The sequence below is a fragment of the Amblyomma americanum genome, chromosome 5 (assembly GCF_052857255.1).
Source record: "Amblyomma americanum isolate KBUSLIRL-KWMA chromosome 5, ASM5285725v1, whole genome shotgun sequence".
Lineage (NCBI taxonomy): Eukaryota > Metazoa > Arthropoda > Arachnida > Ixodida > Ixodidae > Amblyomma > Amblyomma americanum.
This window is the reverse complement of record NC_135501.1, coordinates 127,784,038-127,801,745: the sequence shown is the minus strand read 5'-3', so window position 1 is coordinate 127,801,745 and position 17,708 is coordinate 127,784,038. Positions and strand designations below refer to the sequence as shown.

At 44.6% G+C, this 17,708-nt stretch overlaps 1 protein-coding gene across 1 annotated transcript; it reads left to right on the top strand.

Annotated features, from left to right (window-relative positions):
• Positions 1 to 1,696: 1,696 nt before the first annotated feature.
• Positions 1,697 to 17,183, top strand: LOC144132681 (uncharacterized). Its single transcript, XM_077665272.1, has 6 exons — positions 1,697 to 2,973; positions 6,752 to 7,619; positions 11,892 to 12,157; positions 14,415 to 14,553; positions 14,634 to 14,958; positions 16,557 to 17,183. The coding sequence occupies exons 1-6, from the start codon at positions 2,260 to 2,262 to the stop codon at positions 16,846 to 16,848; spliced, it is 2,604 nt and encodes an 867-aa protein (XP_077521398.1). The 5' UTR covers positions 1,697 to 2,259; the 3' UTR covers positions 16,849 to 17,183.
• The last annotated feature ends 525 nt before the right edge of the window (positions 17,184 to 17,708 follow it).

Here is a 17,708-nt window from a genome sequence, read left to right as displayed (position 1 = left end):
TAAGGTCGCCTTCGAGCCTTTTGAAAGTATATTGCTACCACAGTGTGGCATTTTAGCGGTTTAGGAAACTTCTACACAAAATCTTAAAATAAGCACAGAAAATGGACACGCGTCCTTGCTCAGTGCTATTTCCCGTTAATGTGTCCAGAATCTGAAATTCCGCATTAATGGAAAACCATGCCAGTAAACAATGACCGCAATTTAAGGCACTAGTCCTTTTGCTTCCACTGCAACTCCGGGGAAATTGATGCACCCTCTATTTTGAAGAAAGCCACGGGAATGATTCTCAGGTAAGGCCTGTACGCCGATGAGCACTGGGCCCCACCTTGATCTTGCTGCCTTCTCTCCGAGAGAGCGTTCGCCGTAACGTTACATCGTTTCCTGATATGTTACTACTGTTAATATACGACAGTCTTCACAATGTGCACATTTGTGTTGTATGCAGATCATTATATAGTGGAAAAAAAAAGTTCAGTTTCGCTGATCCATAGCCCTTCCATAAGCCTACCGTCTGCTTTAGCGCACATTTCCAATTTTCTCGATCTGCAGGAAGTCTCAAAGAGAGAAAACATTTATTGCAACAACCTGTCAGCCGCCGCGAACCTCTCTTACTGGTAAAATTATTATAATTGTTTCGCAAAATATGAACTTCGGCATAAGCCGCCTGATTACCTATATTTCATGGTTAAAGAAAATTGGGAGTTAGAAGCCATTAAAACCACGAAACAATATAAGTTTCTAGAATAAAAAAAGTGATTGTGTGAAGCTGTCCACAAGAGGAGATCGGGCCCACTTTTTCGGAGAAAGCCAAAACCGCTCATCAGATACACTGCGAGCTCGGTTAATGCCTCCTAGATGAAAAGACATCGGCACTCCGCCTTTGACATCACGCGCCTCGCACGGTTGGCTACAACACGGCATGGTGATTCTTCTGCACGCTCGTCTCTCGCACAAAACGTTTAAAATGAAAATTGGTTCTGCAGCTGTGCACGCTTTCCAGTCTGCCATAATGGCAAAAAATGCACATTATAGTGTTATAGATGACAAAACTTAGGTCCTTATTAGAAGCATGTAGCTAATACCATCAGGAAATATGAAATTTTCGCAATATGAATGAGGATTGAAATGACCATACCCCGTCAATAAGACGACCCCTTACAGAAGCGAGCCATGGCGGATTCATTTCAATCTCTAGACTGCACCGACATTCTGAAATACATTTTTTACCCTGTTGTTTCTTCCTATAGCGCAATAAATAATATTAACCGGTTGCGGGTATACAACGGCGCAGTAACTCTCTCACACAACACGGATACTGGAACCCCACCGTGGGTGCCGGGATACAGTAGAGGGTGCAAGAAAGATAGAAAGGTAGTGTAGGGGAGGGCTCGAGAATAATTTCGACAGCCTGTGGTTATTTTACTGGCAGTGATATAGAACAGTTACGGTATACCTGAATACTCTGAATAATATCAGTGAAGAATTTCTTTTTCTCCCCGAATATTTGCCTAGAATATGCATGCCTGGCATTTTCGAGCCCGCCGTTGTCTTGAAGCACCGGATGAAGGATTTCCTTCGAGTCCAATACGCGTGCTTCCAATGCGGAACGACGGAGAAAAATTCATACCGCAAAAAAAAAAGCTCTCCTCTATCGCGACGCCTCGCTCCGCCGACAGTTTTGCCTTCCTGTTGCTTCACTCGATTCATCCGCTTTCCAGCGATGCCCACGCTTCGCGACTGTACCTCTAAATACTCAGACGTTAAACGAGTCTATTTTGCCTCAGTGGAAGAACGAGGAGGAATGTTCCCTGATTGTTAATTGATGTAATTCGTTACGGGCCCTCTAACCAGTAGATTGTTCAGCGGCAGAGTCGCCTTGGCGCAACTAGACGGGAAACAAGCGGTGCGTCACTGGACCGTTGGCAACGAGCGCACCGGGTCATCTTTCTCGTGGTTTTCACCCAGGTCATCAACCTCATTTTTGCTGTGCAGTGATAACAGCAGCAAATCTGGTGAAGTCGCCGCCACTCTCCGCTGTGTAAAACTCTGCTTTGAGTATAAATCCACAGCATTGCAATGCATGAGGGCTTAGCTGCTAATTTACGCATGCCTCTTTCGAGGTCTCCGCTGAGGTGAGGCCGTGTTTACGAGAGGTGCGGGCTCTTTTTGTTCCCTACAGCTGGGTAGATCGGACCTCGCCACACGTGGCTTGACCGGTTGCGAGCGACAAGAACCTCCTGGATTTTGTCCTCGGTCACCATGCGTACGCTTCATCTGACCTTCACTGTATTAGTGCTGGGGGGCTTGTGCAGCGTCGTAATTAGCGCCTCCAGGAGATGGGGAAAGGTGAAAACCACTTGCCAGCAACTCGATCGATGCTCCTGCATTTTGACAAAACGCGGAGCCCAGGTAAGGTGTTTCAACATCTCAAGCAGCCAAGAAATTGAAGCGGACATGGCCAAGGTGGCGGGCGTCATCCTCAAAACGCTGTCACTGAAGAGCGTGCAAACAACAAAGCTGCCTGCGTCATGGTTTTCCAACCACACCATATTTGATTTGTCCATCAGAGATTGCCCTCTGAGAGACATCGAAGAAGTGGCCGTCGCCCGCATTGACCGGTTAAGGAATGTGCTAATAACGAAGACCCAAATGCAGACTTTGCCTAGAGGGCTGAGGGCCGCGCAAGGCTTGAAGAACCTCTTCGTGAACTGGAGCAAAATCAAGATTCTCAAAGGCGGGCCCTACCTGCCGAGGCTTAGCAGGTTGGATCTTCGCTTCAACGGCATTGAGGAAGTGGACGACCAGTTCTTGTCCCGATTTCCGAGGCTGCTTCATCTTCAACTGTCAAGCAACCAGATCGAGAGCCTGTCTCCTAATCTTTTTAAGCGAACGAGGTTTTTGAAGACAGTCATCCTTGGCAACAACCGCATCTCCACTGTAGGCGACTTCTTTGATAACATGCTAAAGTTGAGGGTAAGGCGTTTTGTTTCTTCAACTTTCCGTACTCATATGCTCCCTTCGGTGGTTTAATAAGCAAGATACGCCTTGTGAGACAGAAACATTTTGAGTTTTTCATCAATATGATGCTTCTTTAGTTGATATCACAGGCAAGGTAAATCCGAGTGCTTCGTGGCCACCACAACTGTCGGCAGCTTGCCCTGCAAGCGAATCCTGTGGTTTAGAGCGCTGGCGCTTTTCGCGAAGGTTCTCTGCGGTGAAGCATGAGCAGTTTGGAGAGTACGAAGTGCGCTTATATGGTCCACACGAATATTGGGAAATACGTCGTAACTTTGATAGTGAGGAAACGTCCATGGCCCCCACGATAGATTATCGCCCGCAAGCTTTCACCGCCGCCTCGTCAGTGTTGTAAGGAAATCAGACATAATGGAATGGCTCGTAAATGCCACAGCTAGGCTTCGGAGGGAAAGGAAGGACGCAAGAAAAGGCTTCTAAAAACTGAGACTGACAATCATAAAACAGTCTCTGCACTCTGGGCGAAGGAATGGCTAAGAAAGACGCAATCCTATTAATCACAAGTGATTGAGCGCAGAGGTGCGGGGTTCGACACACAGCGTCTTGCTCCTCGAAGGGGCCGTTATCATGCAGCAGAATGCGGCAGCCATGTCTCGACCGTGTTGCAGGGTCCTAAAGTCTAACAGTAAATGGCCAGGCACCCGTACGAGGGCTTCGGGTGAGTGAGAGGAGGCGTAGAAAGGCGAAATTCGCAATCGCTCAACAGTATAGTTTTATAGTTTTTTCACTGTTATCTTCGAACTGCGCGCCCTAGCTTTCGGGAATTTGGGATGTGGAGGGGGCAGAAATCTTGGAGGATGGCTAGAGCAGGCTGCGTGAGTGCTGTTGGCGATATATAAACGGGAATGAAACGTGATTGTTTTTCCTTAGCAAGCACTGGTCATCCTCATAAGGGCGCATGTAATCACTGTTGTTTTTTAATAATATTTATACTCAAATGCGTAATTGTGATGATGTGAAATTTTCACGAAACCGAGGTGTTGGGTGTTGTTGTATACGTACAGAGAGCGGTTGTAATACTGTCGTCACACAGAAAGTCACAAAAAATTGACGGTGGTTTAGCTCTGGTTAAAACTTGAGTGACGCGATAGCTACAGCTGGCCGGGTGTAACTTGCTCAGTTGAATTGGAAAGTCAGTCTTTCGCCGCTCCGTTTTGTTGGGCGTTCCTTCTTCATCTTCGGCCCACTTGATACGGCGCATGCGCACAGCTGTTGCAGCTCGGTTTCGCCGGTGCGCCGCGCCGCCAGCAGCAGCAGCTGCTCCGCACCACGTGGCTGGTCACGCGACTCGTCGCGTGACGAACCACGTGATCAGCCACGGCAGCGCGCAGCCGGCAGCTGCTCCGCATCACTTGACAAACCACGTGACAGCGTGGCGGCTCCCTCTCTCTGAAGGCTCGAAATGCTTCCGTAATGTAGCTATCGCTACAAAAGGTGGCTCGAGGTACAAAAAATTTGTGCGTCCTCGTTGCAGAGTGACCTGATTGTCAAGGCAACACCGGGCGGTTTCTGACAGTTGTGTCCATAAACCGGGATATGATGCCTATTAAATTATGCGCCCACCTTGGGAATCATAATGTGCTATTGTCCGTCCTAACAACGGTTTGCAGTTATCGGCTCCCAGAAAAACAAAAGTAACTCATCATCATCCCACGAGCAATGCAGCTATAACATCCTGATGCAGCGCTGATGGTTAAAGCCAGCGTGTTTCCATGTCATGCGTTGGTAGCCGCCCCGATGGGTGAGTCGTTACGGCGCTCGGATGCTGGCCCGTAAGACGCGGGTTCGATCCCGGCCGCGGCGGTAGAATTTCGATGGAGGCAAAATTCTAGTGGCTCGTACTTCTACGGCATCTCTCATATCCTGAGTCGCTTTGGGACGTTAAACCCCATAAACTAAACCATATGGTGTGTTGAAATACAGAAAGCATATGTAGATGCCTTTCTTTTCAGAGTGAACTCGAAAATTTCTTGACATTTTTTGAAGGAGGGAGGGGGGGAGGGGCTAAAGAGGGAAGAAGTCTTCTGCTAAACCGAATAATAAGGCTAATTCGTTCAAGCGCTGGAAATTAAAGACTGTGACGAAGAGGAAGGCACAGGACTCACGGACTGCAATTATTTTTATGCCGCGATCTGCGCCATCAGAGCGGCAGCGAATCCAAGGAAAACAACCAAGAATGCGCAATTTGCCATTCTTCGCTTCATGGCGATGCATCCGCTTAATCTGTGACGTCTAATTCATCGATGTTGAATCGCGGTTACTGTGATTGCGAGCAGGTGTTTTACATGAGCAGTACGCAAATGCTGTCTAGGAAGAACGTCGCGCTTTTCTTATGGTTTTGAGGGCAAATGACATCTATATGCCCTTATAACTACACTGTGTCCGCTCTTCCCCAGAATGTACTTAAGACGACACCAATAGTAGGAGCAGGATAGAAGGCGCGGGATTAACGAAAAACTTTTTGTTCAGTTACCTTATCATATACCAAGAATTATACAGTTATAAAATATGAGGCATACATTTTGCCTTTTTGTATGAGACATGATTTGCAGTGTTTTGCCTGAAAAGTGATTATCCACAGCTGTCGCGCTATGACAGTCGAAAAAACAGTGCACGAAAATGGGATAGCATGAGGCTCTGGGTGACCTTGCCCGTTTCCATAAGGCCGTCTTTACAGTCTTTGGTTGTCAAATCACAAAAGCATCTGTGCTAAAATTTCATGCAGGGGCGAAGAAGTTGCCGCCATGAATGCTGCATCGTTCTCTTTACCAGTCCGTTAAGGACTTTGTGCATAATGTAAAAGCTTGGCTTCTTTTTTGTGTTAGTTATACTGGACATGCAGGCAGCCTAGAGGGACATGATTACTCTGCGTATATATGTTGCAGATAAATAATAGCTCTGATTTCATCAACATATCTCCGGAAGGATTTTTAATCTTCCCGTTACAGGGATGCGATACAAGCAATACATAGCCCTTTGTAAGCCTCGTCCCATCTTAGTTTCGTGATAAACACTGTCGTCTTTAAGAATCTATCTGTGATATGCAAGATAAAAAAAAATGGCTCAGAGATCATCCAATAGGAAATAACAATGGCGAGCACATTATTATATTTCCCCGAAGGCTACTTAAGTAATGTGTTTTTCTGTACTAATGAAGACCGCATAGTATTTTATGTACGCACGGCTACCGTCCAAAATTTCCAGAAACCTAAATTAAGCGAAGTGTACTGAAATTAAGGTGCACGCAAATGGGTGGCATTCCTTTTTATTAATGCCTCATAGTACACGCAATCTGGGCTCTGCGCTGTGACTCACCGTGGTGCTGGCACGCTAACCATCTGCCTTAAACAGTCATCACTTAGTGCAAGACAAGCAAAGTGCTATGGCTCGTTCCCCCTGGGTGGTCCATTGGCGAAAAACACCAGAGGCGTTCTCTGGAGAGGCAACTGTTCTGCCTCATAGCAAAAGTTGGCGGTTTATATTTATTTGACACGGTTGAGCTGCTGATGTGCTTTTCCAACTTGACGGGCTGCTAGAAACTTGTCCCAAATTGTCTTATTTGTATCATCACGAAGCCCTATCCTTTGTTCGGACGAATAAATATATTAAAGCATTCGTGCATTTGAAGATAATTTTTTTTCGTTTCTAGCACAGTAATCGGTGAACAGCTGTGTTCATGATAAAAGTTCCTCATCGTGCTTCTTCCTATTTTTTTCAGAGACTCGCACTGGGACGGAACAAGATAACGGACATCAAAGCACTTGTGAAATCTACGATGCCCAATCTCTCGCACTTAGATCTTGAAAGGAACAGCATAGGCGTCATTACTCAATTCTCATCGTCCAATCGGAAGATAGAAGTGATCCTTCTGAACAATAACAATATAACTGATGTGGAACCTGGAGCTTTCAGAGCACTTCAAAAATTGATTCACCTCGACCTTTCCAGGAACAACCTCACCTTCTTAAACGCGTCGATATTTCCTACGGACTCAAGATTGGAATATATAAACCTGTCGGAAAACAGGCTATGCAGCGCAACCGGGACTTTTAAAAACACACGCCAAATCAAAATTCTAAACCTATCCTCAAATCGCATCACTAGCATTACCGACGTAGTTGCAGGTCTCAGATCCTTGAAAAAGCTGTCCCTAGTGGAAAACCGCTTAACCAATATCCCAGACAATACATTCATAGACAACTCTGGCCTTTTAGAAATTGACATAGCTGAAAACAGCATCCAGTGGGTTGGAAGGAATGCCTTCAGAGGTCTTGTGACACTAACCTCCCTTCGTCTTAGAAGCAACCAGCTTCTCTCTCTTAACGCTTCAGTAGGGAATCTTCCAAACATAAAACACATAGATGCATCCTTGAATTGTATACAAGCTTTGGAAAGGAACGAATTCGGACACAACAGAGTCCTTGGCTCCATTCTGCTGACAGGGAACAACATCAGCCGCGTGGAAGGTGCCTTTACAGGGGCTGAACGTCTGCGCAGTCTCGGTCTGGCAGGAAATCGAGTTGAAACACTGCGCCGAAGCGACTTCCCTCGCCGCATGACAGCCGAGCTGAATATTGCCCTCCAGCGTAAGATTTTTCATACCACACTTTCTAATTAATAATGCGTTTCTTTGCTGGTAGCAAATAAACTATATTTTCTGCGTATAACCCATACAAAAAAGTCCTAAGGGCGTCTATGGAAAAAGCTATGTCCGTCTATGGCCTTTTATGAACGTCTATAAGCACCCATAGAGGTGCTTATTGCCAGCTATTGAAAAATCTATGCCACTAAAGCTATAGCTTTGGAACCATACAATTGTCTTAAGCTCTCTATAGAAAAATATATCAGCCTGTATAGGCAGCTATAGACAGAAATAGAAAAGGTCTATAGCTATTTGGGCCAAAATTCTATAGCCGGCCATAGGACATTTTTGTATGGGAACTTTAGGCGAGCACTGCGGTAAAGAACTTCAAGCCAGCATGTATGGGATGGTTCTCTTTGACTGCATCGGCAAGTTTTGTGACGACCATGTCAGTAATCACACTGCCTCGCCATAGACTGGAGCTCAGATACTATTTGGGCGCCACAACCATCAACTGCTTTCGATTATATTCTTATCTGAGCATATACCGATTGATTTTATTTTTCAGAATTCATCTTAGAAAGGGTGCCTTCTGTGCCCTTCAAATTGTACAGCAAGGCGGACATTGTGAACGTAATAGAATTCGGCTAAACGACTACTCTTTAAATAAATTACAAATCGTTTTTTTTCCAGATTTGCTTTTAGGGCACAAGATTATATTGGCAGACTGAAGGCAATGAACATTGAAGACGAGGGTAGTTTTTAATTGCCTGATTACGAATCGCGGTTCTACGCATTGAGCGTGAAAAATAAGCTTTTTTAAGCTCGTTGGATGTGCTTTCTCGCATTCTAAATTTACAATATGTCGCCGATAGCATTTCTACTGCAGAAAATACAGATGAAGCTTCTGTAAATGTTTTATGTAGACGGACAAATCTCGATTCTGGCGGTACAACCACGCGCAGCGACGCCTTTTTGTAAGCTTGCAATGTGGCAAGCAAACTAAAAAAAAACTTACAGCGGCTTTTTTTTTTACGCTCGACATTTTCAACAAAAAATAAACTTGTATTTAAAAAATTAAAACTTGGCTTGTCTTCGATCTTACAGGCCTTCAATTTCGCAAGTTGATGTTGTGCCCTAAAATAAACAATAGCAATTTTTTTTGACGCTCGAGATTTTCCACCAAAAAAAAAAAACTAAAGCTTAGGAAATTAAAACTTGGCTTGTCTTCGATCTTAACGGCCTTCAATTTTGCAATTTGATGTTGTGCCCTAAAATAAAGAATGGCAATTTTCATAACGTACACAATGTCAGCCTTGCTACAATATCTAAATACGCCGACCACACCGACATATCTTTGACTGCTTTTCAAATAAAAAACAGGACACGTTGCAATAATCAACGAATATATCTTTCAGTGTTAGATTGTTGTGGCTGATGCAGTTATTGAAAGCTCTTCCCTTCGCAAAAATAATACAGCATATATTTGTTCGCTAACACTGCAGTATTTACGCCAGCAAACTGATTTATCTCGATCAGGTATGAGTTACATTATAAATGACTTCAGTGGGCAGCCTCTCGCATTGCTTCCGCGTGTTCACAGTACAAGAACGGTTGCTTCATGCTCGCCTTTCACATGTTTTTCTCCTCCTTCGCTTGCTTACTCATTTAGGATAGCTGCCTTCTCGAAAGAGAAAGGTTCTTGGGGTGAAGAAGGTCAGAGGACGTATAGCAACTTCTCGGTTCTAATTCTTCTCAATACTCAGCAAAAAAAAATGTGTTTGCGATCAAGTTACATGTCTTTTTTTAGCTTCCGCTTGAAAGGAAATCATTTTCGAGGCTCGAACCAATCATTGACACAATTCTTGTCTGTGCGGCGGGTTCGCGTCGAGCTAATGATCAGAATGTGGAAGCGACGCTTTATGCACATCAATAATATTTGGTTGATAGCATTCCTGTATGGTGGTGGTGGTAGTGGTTTTATTAAAAATTATAGTAAAAAGGAAGGAAAAGATTCTTGCTAGCCCCGGCATCTGCCATCGATACTGAAGCACCTGAGCTGGGGCAGCGGAAATAAAGGACAGCAGGCAGAATGGAGAAATGAAATGAAAGAGGTTAGGGGACAGGAATAGAGGATAGGGGGAGAAGTAATATGTACAAACTATTTACACAATAAAAAATGTGTCCAGGTTGTGTGCGTGATTAGTTCATTTTAGAGGAATTAAATCACACACGCGCACAGCACTGTGTTGGTTACAACTGGTATAGGGCGTCCAGTTATTAATCGTTCAAGGTAGAACTCGCGGAGCGTTCGGTCACTGCGTGTAACTACCTGACGGAGAACAGACGGAAGGTCAAGCCCGTGTGTTCGAAGAATGCACAGAGGCTCACCAAAGTTCGCACACGAGTGCGCGCACTGCCCTGCGGCCACAAGAGCGTCTTGATGGAGTCTGGTAGTATGCCCTGCGCCCTATAGGCCGCGAGCATATCGCGACGGGCATCGGCGAACGCGGAACAGCGAAGGAGCAGGTGTTCTAGTGTTTCCACTGCACCCCTTACATCACACACATCACTCGTCGCGATTCCGTGACTCACCCGTCGTTCCCCGGGCCACACGCAGCCAATGCGCGCGCGGAGGATCATTGAAATGCCATTTCCGAACATATGTGAAGGTGAAATGAATCTGGAAGGAAATAGTTTCCCCCTAACAATGAGCATAACATTTAGGTGTTGAAAAAAGGGTACACGAATAATTTATACCGTGTTATTCACAGTGCGGCGCTGGCAACCCTGGAAGAATAATGGTCAGTGAGAACATTTTAAGACGTTCGCCTGGTGAATTCTGAAGCTCATAATGAACGAAAAACAGTCCAGAGATCCAACACTCACCAAATGTTCTATTAGGCACGTGGGTCGTTTCCCTTCTCAAGCATCGACAGCTTACCGGAACAAAATGCTTACAGGGAGAAGCTGTTTAATAAACCAAATCGGTTTTCATCCCTTAGAATTAATTGGTTGGATGCAAATGAGGTGTTCCAATTCACATCTTCCTCCTCAATATGATGTATTTCTTGATTACTAAGCTTTTGAAAGCCACTAAAAGCACTCCCCGTTTATAATTATCGAGACAAACAAAAACAATGTATTCTCCAGACATCAAAACGTTCATAACGGTGTAGAAATCATTCGCTGCGAGAAAAGCGTCTTTAGATACGCGAATGCAAAAACAAAACTTGAGCACATTAGTAGAGGCGTACAAAGTTTGCCAAAAAGTAACTAGGCTACAGAGTTTATTTCTTATACGCTTAGTGAGACCCTTAAAGGAACGCTTAAGCTCCGAATCTCTGTAATATAAGTAGAACCTTTCCCATTTACTTTTCGAGAAATCTTGCTCTTGAGAACAGAATAGGGGCGCCACTAAAAGATTGAGAAGAAAATTCTGCTGCCTGGTTGCTTTGTGCAAGGACTGTACCTGCTCGCGAACGCATTGCAATTGTAACTTCAAGTTGTCCGCGGCAGCTGTTTGAGCCATGTTTTGCGATTATGTAACGTTGCCGCCGTTGGAGGAGTAGCACGAAAAAAAATCGGGTAGAAAAGGGTGGTTCCTCGGCGCTGTGCCCAAAGTACGGAGTCCGGCGTAGTGTGCATCGCGTCACGAACTAGCACACGCGCTTTTCGAGACTCCACACATAAATGGCGCTACAGCGTGGTGCGGCAAGCGACATTTTGAGCTCCGCTAACAGCAATCCTTGAATCTCCCTTTTCACACAGGTGATAACCGGCAGTCAGTTTTTTGCGTATGTACGCCGTCCCGATTACAAAACACAATATATTAAGTTGTCTACAAGGCCACCATATATAGGAGGGGCCATCTTTTAGCGCAGACAAATAAATAAATTTACAAGTATTTTCCAAAACATACTTTTGTATTCGTTCAGTATCAGTGGTTTTCATTATACAATCCAAAAGCTTCTCTTTTCATACTGAATAGCTTTTGTGCCGATTTATATCTTTTCTGCTCCTTGCGCCGTTCGTGGATAAAATTAAATGTTCTTGCCTGTCATCAAGGCGAAGTAATGCAAATAATTTCCTTTCGATATTTACTGCGAACATTTCCGCAAACGGCACGCAGTTCTTATCAAAACGACTGAGGCTGACTACGGTTTGTTTTCTGAAACAGTGGGCGGCTATTAAAGCAAAATAGACTATTATATGCCCAAAATTATTTGGTACGCATTGCTTCATATGTGATCACCTTTTTTTTCTTCACTTCTAGACAACCCTTTGTTTTGCGACTGCAGAATGGCCTGGCTCTTGAGTGCTGATAGTGAAGCTCGCATTGCATGGTACCCGACCTGCGAGCACCCGTCCTGGCTTAAAGGAAAGGTGCTAAGCAAGATATCGGTGAAGAACTTGATTTTGTGGCCAGAAGGTTGTTCACCGGGCTGCCACTGCGAGTGCCGAGAAAAACCAGGCGGAGACCGGGAGATAATCGTCAACTGCTCAATGGCGGCACTAAGCCGGCTTCCGAGAAATTTTCCGGTAGGCACGACTCAGCTGGACATGCGGGATAATCGGCTCGAACATCTTGATGGCGCCCTCAAGCAAAGCACCCCTCAGGTAAAGTTGCTGTGTCTCAGGAATAACCGGCTTTCGAGTGTGAACTTAACCCTTCTCCCCGAGACAGTTACTCCCTCGATCTCAGTGGTAACAGGTTGACCAAGCTGCCGCACAACCTGGTGAGAGAACGCCAGCTCACTTCCCTGTGGCTGTCTGGCAATCCCTTTCATTGCGACTGCACCGATTACCCCTTTCGGCAGTGGATTGGAGCTCACCTCGATGTGGTAAGGTAATGCGAGACGACCGCTCATCCTTAAGGTTAACGGAGTGAATGCACAGAGAAGGGAAGCGTAGCAGGGGGCGACAGAAAGTTCGGGGGGCGGATGAGATCAAGAAATTTGCCGGGATACTCTGGATGCAGCTGACAAAGGACAGAATTAACGGAGAGATTTTCGAGAGGACTTCGCCCTGCAGTGCCCGTAGTCAGGCGGGTGATGATGATGGCGATGAAATTTGTTATTTGTACCTCATAATAAAAATGCTTAATTTTGGGATACGGTTTCAGGTCTAAAACTCGGTAAAGAACCACCAATATCGTAAAACTATCCAAAAAAGGTGTCAACATTCAACCAAGATGTAGAAATAGCTACTAAATGTGCCCGAGCAACAGGAAAACGGCAGCAGAAGCAGAAACGTTGCAAGAAAAGCATAATTGCTGCAGGACGCATCGTAAACAGCGCCTGTGAGCTACTGGGATGCGTAAGATCATCCCTGATTAGATAAAAAAATTAATGAAGAGCACAACACAGAACCACGAAAACGCAACAGGAATTTTACAAAGGAGTTGAAAAGTAGCAGGAATTTATTTCGTCGTCGTGAGACCAGTAAGATTGCGCTTCTTAAAAGGAGTCAAGTTACTTTAATTGCCTCATTTATATGGCATGCTTGGTATTTGTTTTGTAGGAAATTTCTTCGCCGCTCGGTAAACAAACGCATGATTAGGTGCCCATATTGTTTATTGTATTTTTTCTTCTGGATCATTTCGTTATGCACTGGGGCACTTATTTCTCCCCTGAGGATTTTCATCTCTTTTAGATAGGGAAGGCCTTCGTCTTCCCCTTTAAAACGCTGTTTAGTTTGCAATGGTCCAGTGCCCCACTAAACTCCTGAAAAAGAAAACCCATTGCATAAAAAATCTTAACCAAGGCTCTGTTCACAGCGCCCCACAACTGTGTTGTCTGGCTGTCACGTGCTGTCGATCACCAGTTAACGTATTTGAATCAGCAGCGTAGAAAGGAAGCAAGGTGTACTAGCTTGGTAGCAAGTTTCTTCCTTTTCCCAAGCAGCACAGGTAATCAGCCCAATATTTTATATAGATTGGCAAAATCAGTCCTATAAAGGACAAGAGTAAAACCATCCACTTCCAATGTTGGGCCGACCAGCTGTGCTGCTTGGGATTTCGCTGAAGTGCGTTTGAGGAACGGCGATGGCACATGTTTAATTGCTAATTCTAAGGAAGCCTACATAGCAACATTTAGTAAGAGGAGAAAAAATTTTGGAGTCGTGCCAGGGAGAACAAGCAAGGTGAATATTTTGTGAACGCAGCAGAAGGAGTATTTTCCCACGTTATCTGAAGAACATGATTAAATGGTAATTCTTCCACACTACGGTAAAGGTGTTTATAAGTAGCATTCTGGAGTACTCTTAAATTAAATTAAATTCTGGAGTTATCTTAAATTAAAAGCACTCTTGCTATATTTTGAAAGCAACCAAAAAGTACCCAAGTAAGCACGCTGAAAAATTTATAGCCAAGAGTTCCGTCCGAAAATTATCAAATATGCCACAATGTAGCCAAACCGGGCAGCGCTAATTAGGTAGGACATGAAAAAGATTCTTATGAATATTGATTTTGGAGTACCGGGCAGAAGTAATAGGTTAGAAGTGCAGATTTGTATCGAAGGCCAAAATGCGGCAAAAAGGGTTCAGATGGCAACGTAAATAACGACACACACTAGCCCAAGTGTGTCGGCTTCCTTATCTTTATCCTCTGAGTGCTTTTTGCTCGTTTTCTGATCTTCAATGACTATACCAATTCGCTCTAACTATTTTATATCGTTTTCACCATATCTCGCCCTTTTTTTAGCACGTAACACACCTGAATAAACCCCGCGAACGACTTACAAGAATAAACGGCATTTCTTAAATGCAACTTTCGGCTTTGGCAATTTATTTGCGACAGATACGAGACATCGGAAGCCTCAAATGCACAGAAAGTCCCAACTCACTGGTGTCACGGAAAACTTTCCTGGCCTTAGGGCAGACTCACCTCTGCCCTGCGTCTTTCCCACAATACGTGGCATACCTGATTTATGCCTTGGGTAAGTAATCAGCGTTTTCTTCTCAGAGAGATACCATTGGGAAGCCGACCTTATCTCGTAACCTTGCTGGTCTCGCTCAGTTGTCCTGACCCTCTTTCTGGCGATGTCGGCGGCCTACCTGAATTTCAAGAAACCGCTGAAGGCGTGGTTGCGCACTCGGGGCTTCTTCGGTTGGTTGAGATGCGTTGCGGAAGATGATATGGACCACGAGAAGCTGTTCGACGTGTTCGTCTCGTTCAGCAGCAAGGACGCAGCCTTGGTGCATGATCAGCTACTGCCGACAATTGAAGGGCTGGGTTTATCTTACTGCACTTACGACCGGAATTTCAAGGGCGGCTTTCTACTGCAGGACATCATCCGCGATGCTGTCAGCTGCTCGAGGCGGACGTTGCTGCTCCTGACGCGGTGAGGCCCTGCAGGTCCTTCCTTAGAACACTTTATTCTTAATTTTTAATTATGATGTTGTCCACAATATGCCTGAGAAAACTGCACCGTTTACGTCGACCTCTATTTCAGACAAAAAAGTTAGCTGTCGAATTGACCAGGCTCCTAAAAACGTTCACTATGTAAAATAAAACATCAGTGTTCAGAATGGCAGGTTAAAGTAAACTTTATGTATGAGATATACATTTTTTAATATACCAGAAATGATCGCTGTCGCTATGATCACATCTCACCATAGGTTAAACGCACATGTCACCTACTTTCAAAGGAAATCTGTGAGGAAACTTGGTTACCTGGGCGGTCCCTGTAATGCCGAAATGAAGAAATGGTATATTTTATAAAACATATTTAAATCGCCTCTGGAACGCGCTTCTGGCATGTGGAATTAATATACTGAAGTTAATATGAGCCTGCTTCAAAGTTCCTGAAGAAATCAGTAATAATCACCTTCGTTTCATATATAAATCTCCGACCCGTCTCCAAGAAGAACAAGACTTAAAGATATTGCGAACAATGCCATCGTAATATGTTAAACTATATACAGAAGTATTATCACATGGGAATATACGTACCAAAAAAGTATTTGTAGATTGAAGAAGTAACTCAACTTCTCACGCTAGGGGTTTGCCCGCAGATCTGACTGATTCAGTAATTCAGTTTACCCGCCAAGTATCAGAAAAATGAACGGGCTCAGAGCATATGTTGTCGAAAAAGAAACATTCCAGTCACTTTTTATTGTGCTTTAAATCGACTCGCGTCATTCTTCGACTAACAGCAGATTAAAGTGAACTTTATGTATCAGATATATATTTTTAGTGTTCCAGAAATGATCGCTGTCGCTATGATGACATCTGACCATAGGTAGAACACACATGTCACCTACATACAAAGGAAAGCTGTGAGGAAGCATGGTTTCCTGGGCGGTCTCTGTAAGACCGAAATGAAGAAATGATATTTCTATTATATAAAACATATTTAATTCGATTCGAGTATTCGCTTCTGGCAAGTGAAATCCATTTACTGAAGTTAATATGAGCCTGCTTCAAAGTTCCTGAATGAAATCAGTAATAATCGCCTGCATTTCACATAAATCTCCTACCCATGTCCAAGAAGAACAAGACTTAAAGATATTGCGAACAATGCCATTGTAATATGTTAAACTATATCCAAAATTATCATTACATGTGAACATGCGTACCAAAAAGTATTTGTAGATTGAAGATGTAACTCAACTTCTCACGCTAGGGGTTTGCCCGCCGATCTGACTGATTCAGTAATGCAGTTTTCCCTCGAAGTATCAGAAAAATGAACGGGCTCAGAGCATATGTTGTCGAAAAAGAAACATTCCAGCCACTTTTTAGTGTGCTTTAAATCGAATCGCGTCATTCTTCGACTAAAATTAACGTTTATTTCTAGCTCGCTCACGTGGCTAGTACATATACCTGTGGTGAGTTTAATTAAACGGCACACGCAACACGCTCCTGCCTCCACTAGTTCAATGACCGACACGTTAAAACAAGAGAGTTAAAAGGGAAGATGATGCATTCTCTGTGCCGCAGGAACTTTATGGCGAGCGAATGGTGCCGCTTGGAGTTCAGGCTGGCGCACCAGCGAGCACTTGAAGACAGCATCAACCGCCTGGTCATCGTGATGGTGGACGAGGTGGATCCAGGGGCGCTGGACGAGGATCTGCGCCTCTACGTGCGGGCTGCGAATTACCTTTGCTGGGGCGAGCCCAACTTCTGGGAAAGGCTTCAGCGCTCGCTCCCAAAGACGCACACCAGGAGAAAACTGATCCTCCACGATTCATCTCAACAAAATGCAAACGACATTGGGCGCGTAGAGCTCTAAAATGTAATGGGAAACAGTATATCTTTACTGCTTTGCATGTATTGACCAGACAGGAAACGTTGTGGATTTGGGTCAGCAGCAGTCCCGTGACCAATCAAGAATTCCTTGGACAATGCCGCATCGAATAGAAATCAGAAGGCAATAAAGGTGATATGTTACGCTGCTCAAAGTTTTGACACGAAGTCACTCCAGACAAACCTACTAACAGGACACAGTGAGGAGGATTTATCGTGCCGCACTGGACGGTTTGTTTCAATAATATTTTGATTAGCACCTCATGCACGACACCTCTCTAATACCTCAACACAGTCCAAGACCTGAACAAATATCCCTCTCCATTCCACACGTTTTTTTGGCATCAAACGTCCTGTCGCGGACGCCATTTAATAGTCAGGGGTTCGGTGATCACGCGAGGTCATCACCGAGTCATGACAATAAGAGGGGGGGGGGGGGGGGGTGTTCGATGCCCTGCGTAGCCAGTAAGCAAAGCTATGAATGAGACAGAGGCGTTTTAAGCGGCAACAACAACAAAAACAACGTTTCTAGATTCGATACGAGGAATACAACAGCTTTTAAAGGAGAGGAATGGACATTTTACACGACAATAACCTCGGACTGCGGAGAAACACACATCGCATTAAATACACTCAATTAAGTTATACATCGGAACAATAAATATTCTACAGGCACCACGACGAAGGAGAGAGTCCAATTACCGGCAGTCAAAAAGAAAGTTCAGAAGGGAAGCGAACATACAGTTGACATTTGGTGTCCATCCACAAAGACGCAGGCTGGGCGGCCCCCGAAGGCGAAGGTCCCTCTCGGGAAGCTGGCGGTTTCAAGGGTGCGGTGCGGCGGCT

What these genes read in the sequence shown, in the direction of transcription:
- LOC144132681 (XM_077665272.1), top strand. Translation starts at nt 2,260, where the DNA reads ATGCGTACGCTTCATCTGACCTTCACTGTATTAGTGCTGGGGGGCTTG. An exon ending in ATAACATGCTAAAGTTGAGG is followed by an intron (nt 2,974 to 6,751) that starts GTAAGGCGTTTT and finishes TATTTTTTTCAG; the next exon opens with AGACTCGCACTGGGACGGAA. An exon ending in ATACCTGATTTATGCCTTGG is followed by an intron (nt 14,554 to 14,633) that starts GTAAGTAATCAG and finishes GGTCTCGCTCAG; the next exon opens with TTGTCCTGACCCTCTTTCTG.